Raw genomic sequence first — 7,475 nt, forward strand, 5'->3', positions numbered from 1 at the left:
AGAATCCGTGGATATAAAGGGCCAACTGTAAGCCTTTGAGGAAGAAGAGAGAACAGATTAAACAACAGACTACAATAACAATCAGTCCACATTCATCATGCTAAAGTTAAAGCTGAAAAACATATGGAGTGAGTCATTCCCTGTCCTTGCCCTTGATAACAGGATTTGTTGTAGTAATCAGGTGCCTGTAAAATAAAACTATAGCATACAGGATCAACCTTTGAAGCATCATGTGTATCTGACACAATGGCAGTTCGCTAGATGGAAAGATTGGCAAATAAGTAGGTTGCAGATCCAGTTTTTCATCTCTGACCAAGGTTTTGGTCACGACATGCATCTGAGGTAGTATCAGTCACATAGTTTGTTGCATGTGAAACACTGCAAGCCAGGGAGGTGACAATTGATCAGGGTACTGGTGCTTGAACTCTATGACAACATTCAGGCACTGCCTCACCCAACATCAGACTCATAAGGGTCAGGTTAAGCTTGTTGCTTCCAGTGAGCAAGAGAAGGCAATCATTGCTCAGAAGAAAAAAGGAAGATCCTCCTGCTTTCCTTTCTTTCCTTCTTGGTTTCAAGGCCCATGCTGCAGGCAGCCCTCTGTGTGTTCTGGTAAGTGTGACATGTCTGATGCCATTTGTGTTGGGTAGACTTCTTTGAGTAATTTTTCAACTGTGCAATGCTAGTAAGATGAATAAAAACTCTTGACATGCTGTTTGTATTCACTCTAGATATTCTGGCCATTTGTATTTCTTGAAATTCTACTCCTTGTTCTTTGCTCCCCACCTTCAGGCTTGCAAAGCAGGTGTTCAACTTGCTTCAAGCTGTCACCATTTGAAGGCATTTATTTAAAAAGTAGGTCACTAATGTTATGGAGCCACAAGCTGATTATTTCTATACTATTTTTCATTAGCATGCCTCATAATTAATAAGTCTTAAGCCTTTCCTGAATAGATGTTTCCCTCTCCAGGTTTTTAATAAGTTCTACCTGTTCTTGTGTGTGTGTGTGTGTGTGAATATTCATTCTTCATAGCCCCGCTTATTCCTGTTTACATTACTAGTATTGACTTGGCAGAGCCAACTGTCGAAGTAAGATTAGAAATTCTAATTATTTTACATGTTTTATTGATCACCCCCCTTTCCTCTATGGAGCGCAGGCCAGCATGCATGGTTCTTTTGTTTTTATCCTCACAATCAGTGTGAGGTAGGTCACACTGAGAGACAATGGCTGGTCCAGCTGTGCCATGGGTTTCAGAGATTAGTGGGGATTTGAACCTGGGACTCCCGTCTCAGCCTAACAGTAACCTCTAGAACAGGGGTGGGCAACTACACAGGGACAGAGACCATTTTCCACCCTGCACCCATCTGGTTCATTTCAGCACTCCCAGTGATGAAACATCATCTCCAGCTGAAATTTTGGCTGACTGGGTGGGGGAGCCTTTGGAGGGACAATGGAAGCAAGCTGCACTTTCCTCACTTTTGCTCCAGATGGCATCTGCAATTCCATAGATTACCCATACTACTTCCAAGCCATATTTTCAGGATGAAAAGCTAAAGAAATAACCTATTTCTTTAGAATGGTAAATTCAGCGCTCATTGTCTGCTGCCACACTTGTTTTGTGCAGCTGTAGAATACTCACAGCTGTGATCATAACTATAGGCTCTCTGAAAAATGTATTAAGGCAAGGCCCTTGGTTACTCTTTCTCAATTACATCTAATAAATGACAGGAGTTGCAGTGTAACATCTGGAAGGTCACGACCCCATCTTTTTTTAAATTTTCATTCCTGTACAACTGATATTAGGGAATGAGAATAGGGGAGGGGGGGCTTAAAGTATGCGCTCGGCAATCCTCATCTAGGTGCCTGTTTCCCTGCTATTGTCCCTTCCATAATTTCTGTCTTATGGCAACAGTAAGACAAATCTACCATATGATTTTCTTGGTAAGATTTGTTCAGACAGGGTTTGTTCTTGCTTTTCTTTGAGGTTGAGAGTGTGACTTGCCCAAAATCACCCAGTGGGTTTCTGTGGCCCAGCAGGGATTTGAACCCTCATCTTCAATACTCAAGCCACACCATGCTGACTCTCAGCTGCATATTAATTAGTGGTAGGGGAAGTTAAAGAGTCTCTTCCAGCACCTTCAATGGAGATGGCTAATCCTCTGACACTATTAATAGCAAGGAAACAGGAATCACAAATGGATCACAATTATGGCTCTTCATTCCTCACAACTCCAAATCAAGATTTAGTATTTCTAAGAGCAGCAGCAGAACTTCTTCAGGGAAAAGAATCTGTGGTTCTAGCAAGCTCCAGTTTGCCCATATGTGAGCTAAACTGAGGATGATATAACACACTCTAGAGAAAAACAGTGACAAGACAAAACAACAAGAGAAATGAAAAGGGTATGTTAACATGGGAAGTATGTGACCAAGTACAGTTCACACATGTGTATTTCGCAGTGATGGGAGATGTTTTGAAGATTAAGTAAGGGATCAATGGCAAATAATTTTGAAGGAAGGAATTTGAAGAAATGAAATGAGATGGAAGTGTTTCATAAGAGTGCCAAATATAAAGACAGCAAGAGAGAAAAGCTAAAAGTGGAAATGGCAGAAATGGAAGAGCACATCTCATGGGCAAGGACATATGGAGTAGAAGTAAGAAAGCTTCTAAAAAGCATTAGAACTAGCTATGGTTCTAGGAAATGTATTCATGCATCTTAAGAGTTCAGATTATTGGAGTATGATGGTGGGCGATGCAATACACATGTTGTAATGAAAAATACTCAGCTCAAAGAACAGTTCAAAACACAATAGGAAATGCTATTTAAAAATGAAATAAGTTCTTTACAACATCTTTGGATATTTTTCCTCATTTTTCCAGATTGGTGAAGAATGCTAAAAAAAAAAAAAAATCAGCAGTAACATATTTGTGGCATCAAAGTTGACTTTTAAGAAATATTTTAAGAAATAGTAGAAATGACAACATTTTCTAAAATAGATTGAGGTATTACTTTGTGCTGAGCATGATGCTTCTGATATTCCTATAAGGCCCACAATGCAACAAGTTTATATTTTTGGCATTTGTCACAAGGTATTTTTGGTTTGCTAAATATACGTGAACTTTGTGATGTCATGCTGTTAGTCATATTAGCAAATGAATTTTCGCTTCAATAAGTGGTGCTGGAGTCATCAGAGAATCAAGAACTATCCTTCTAATGTGTGTTTTTAAGTAGAAAGGATAGTTCATTTTAAAGCTATCCTAATGAAGACCAACCAAAGACATTTTTATCAACTTTGAAAAACAGCTATCCAAGGGTGTGGATGCTTCCAAAGAACTGCAATGAAAACGGTGGTTCTCAAGTTTTTCTTATTTATTTCACAAATGAAGTTCTTCATCTATAACATATTAAAATAGAAAACATTATCTGATCAATTTTACATAGAAAATATGAATATAGTAATAAAATACTGAAAATATTTAAGCACCAGACATTAAGAATATTTATTGTCCTAGGTTTTATCAATGTTTTGAACATGTTCAATAAAGTGCAATTAAAACCAGTTGAATTTAGTGATAAACATTTTGAGACAAGAATTATTATATTACTTTGTATTATGGATCACATGCTAAGAAGTTAAGACACTTTAGTTCTAACTTTACTGAAAGCCAGATTTGTTAAATCTTATATAAGAAACAAATCATTCAAAACTGTTTTGGCTTATTTGTGAACGTGAAGTAGCTAATTTGTTTAACAGAAGACAAATGAATCCCAGAAAGACTGAGAACCTTATTATTAACATTTACAAAGTATAAGGCAATATAGGATAGATCCATCAGCTAGAAAGGTAATCCTATAAAGATACTTGAACTCTCATATAAAATATAATTAGCTTGGACTGAAATTGGCCTGCATTATTATTGTATAGATCTCTATGTTCTTCTTTACAGAATTCACTCACAATGATAAAACTCTTTTAATCAGTTTTTTTCAATAAAGAAGACACTTTCAATGAAGAAGGGATGCTTGAAATATTTCTGTATACCACCATGCCATCTTTGAGGTCTGAGGGCCTGGAACTAGGAAAAAGGTGAAACTAGACAGGATGGCAGAAAACCATGTTTAAAACTGGGTCTTCCAAATAGTCTTCTACCATCATGCCTGAGCATAAGCAAGATAGGCAAAGGAAAATTCTGCACATCAAGGCTACAGTCGAATAAGGCTTAGCCCATCTAAGCCTATTAAAATCAAGGCTTCAAGCTTGCATAACTCCATGGGAAAGTTGGCCTAACTTATGATAATTACTGATCACTAAAAAAAGAAAAAGACAAAAGACAGTTCACAGCGTTACCGAAGTGAGATAGTCTGTGGTAGAAATTTGGAATGCAAATAGTAAGCTCAGTGATGAGTGCTTACTGTCATTGAGGTCACAGTGGAGAAGAAAAAAATGCATTAAATTTACTGAAGTTTGTGTATTCCCTCTTACTGACACATGGGAAATGCAGTGGAAAATTCCTGTGTGTACACACATCACCCCTTTCTCAAAGAAGCAAACAAGAAGTCCATGGATAGGCTATGCTGGACCATAACCAATGTGTGAACATAATAGTTTATTGTTATGTTTTTATGTGACTTCTTTATAGTGGAAAGGGACAATCAAACTGATTTTTTTTTAAAAAAAGTTGAGTGTTGACAAAGTTCTACCACTCTCCTTTTTCATACAAAGTATAGTTAAAAACAAAGAATGTTTGACTGGCACAAACTTTTATTATTCTAAACTGCTACTAAGAGCAAATAGTAAATGACCATTCTCTTCTTAACAATTCTTCTAAGACATTTGTGTCTTTCTACTTAATATCAACATCACACATGATTTACTGCATGTATTTCAGAGGGAAAATGCTTACAGCAATTATTTCAAATCCAACTATGAAGCTTGTGGTGTTGCAATTATTGCCCCAGAATCTTCTGTAACATATCAGCATGAAATCAACAGCAAAACATACTGGAACAAAGCAGCTGCAATCCTACGTTAGCTATTTCAGTTCTGGAGACTCAAATCAGGATTGGAGAATGGAGAGTTGCTTTCCTGTACAACTATTTATTTTCTTTCAAAGAGACTGTGGTGCGTGGCACCTTCTTACATGTAGCTATAAGAGTTTGTAACAAGAAAGTCCCAAATCAGTTCTTTTTGGAACCATAGCAGGACATTCTGGGAAGTATGGCTATAAGATACATACTGGATGCAAATAGTTTGGCATAAAATAGCAGTAATAATTCTGAAAAATAAGAAAGACCGAACTAACATTAGGATGCAGCTCTTCAGTTACCAGCTGCACAATCATGTATATCATTATCTATTATGTACACACATTCTATATGTACAGCCAACACAAGAAGGTCTATTACCTATTTTGCAGTTACATTTCAAAGGAAATGTTACATTTTATGTACAAAATTACTTTGATACATCTTATATATTTCTGCATGACAGAAACAAAGAAAAAGTATTAAATTATAAGCACTGTAGGTCTGAGTACTTATTACATATCCAGTGAAAATGATGTCTTTGACATCCTGTTCTTCTTATGCTGTAATAATATTAATGAAGTCACTTCACATGCTGATTAAAAGGCATACATCATAGCCCTGTGAATTTTAGTTTTTGCAAAACTCCATATATGGATCTTGTTTTGGCAGTTCCACAGCTCTACAGAATAGCACTAGCTATTTTCCCAACTGACTGACATCAACACTGCATGTTTTACAGAGCATTCATCTTTAGCTCCTTGGAGCATATAACATGTAGAAACAGAATGTAGTACTGGCAACTAGGAGAAACACCAACAGAAGAGTCAACTGTTGGAACCAGACACAGCGGTCAATCTGTTCTCGAAGTCTTTTGTTGGCTTGCAATAATTGTGTTAGCTGAAAAACAAAGAGATTATATTTTGAAAAGATATTTTTCTCTCTTACATCTATTTACAGTATCTTCATTCAGTAGTCATTTGCTGTTCTATTATATAACTAAGACATACTATGTTTTAGATATACAGAAAACATGCCGTGTTTTAGCCATAATCTTATTTTCAGCATATATCCAGTATGAAAAGAAAGTAATTACTTTCTTTTCTCTACTATAATCACTCTTATCAGCCCTAACATTACATACATTCTTTTTTAAAATAGAGGTGCCAGTATGTTAGGTACTTTAAAAGAAATAGGAATGTAGCAATAATGATTAATATATCATTAATTTTGCTGTGGGTGCCAGAATGTTGTAGTGGTTTTGGTGTTGGACTGGAAGACCAGGGTATGAGTCCCTGCCCAGCCATGGAAACCCACTGGATGACCTTGGGCAAGTCACACTCTCTCAGCCTCAGAGGAAGGCATGGGGCAATCCCCCTCTGAACAAATTCTCCCATGAAAACTCTGGGATAGGTTCACTTTAAGGTCATCATAAGTAAGAAATGACTTTGAAGGCACACAACAATAATTTTGCTGGGCTATGTCACATAGGCTGCATTTCAAGCCTCATGTTAACAACTCACTCCTTTTTGCCTATGAAAACAAGAGATCCTGGAAAGATTCACTCAGCCCTGGAAAGCTGCTTCTAGAGTTTGAATATACTTGCTTAAAAGGCGAGACAGACAAAAGAATCCCTGAATTCATTTTCAGCACAGATTAAAATCTTGTAAGACAAAGAAAGGAAAGCCAGGATACAAGTATGTCCACATACATATGCAAAGTGCATTTGTGGACACACTGAGGGGCAGCCAGTTATTGCCTTGTACCACAGCATCTCCTTCATCACAACTGCATAAGACACTCTGAGAGAGATTACCAATCTTCAGACCTGGTTTCTAGAAGCATAAAAATTTACAAGATAGGGAATCCTGAAAAGCCACAGTGCACTGCATGATCTACTAGACTCGGAAGGAATCTATATGTATAACAATATTATTACCTATAGGTTATTACCTATAAAGCCCTAAATGGCTTGGGCCCAGGGTACTTGGAGGACTGCCTCTCCCCATACAATCCGCCTCGCACACTCAGGTCAGCCGGGAAGCAATTGTTAAGGGTCCCAGATGCTAGGTATGCTATCACCACTCAGAGGGCTTTTTCTATTTCTGCCCCCAAGCTCTGGAACTCGCTTCCCGGCGAGCTCTGCTCAGCCGTCTCGCTGGACCAATTCAAGAAGGGGTTGAAGACACACCTGTTCCAGCAGGCATACCCCTGACCCCTGAAGTACTCCCCCCCTCCCCTCTCAGCAGCACTGGAAGCTGGCTTGAGATTTTTGGGGGGAATATGTAATTGTGTTTTATCCTGATTTTATTGTTGATTTTATTGTATTGTGGATGTTTTTAACTATGTTGTTAAACCGCCTTGATCCTTGGAAAGGCGGTATATAAATATATTATTATTATTATTATTATTATTATTATTATTATTATTATTATTATTATTATTATTAT

General features: G+C 37.4%; 1 protein-coding gene across 4 annotated transcripts in view; it reads right to left on the minus strand.

Moving 5' to 3' along the window:
• Nucleotides 1–3,358: 3,358 nt before the first annotated feature.
• The window catches only part of MOSPD2 (motile sperm domain containing 2), a 37,580-nt gene continuing 33,463 nt past the window's right edge, over nt 3,359–7,475 (minus strand). For all 4 annotated transcript variants that reach the window (XM_042458666.1, XM_042458665.1, XM_042458668.1 and 1 more), the window contains exon 15: nt 3,359–5,925. In XM_042458666.1, coding sequence (XP_042314600.1) covers nt 5,779–5,925 — 147 coding nt within the window. In that variant the 3' untranslated portion in view covers nt 3,359–5,778. The remainder of the gene's footprint in view (nt 5,926–7,475) is intronic.

Source organism: Sceloporus undulatus, chromosome 3 (genome assembly GCF_019175285.1).
Source record: "Sceloporus undulatus isolate JIND9_A2432 ecotype Alabama chromosome 3, SceUnd_v1.1, whole genome shotgun sequence".
Taxonomy (NCBI): Eukaryota; Metazoa; Chordata; class Lepidosauria; order Squamata; family Phrynosomatidae; genus Sceloporus; species Sceloporus undulatus.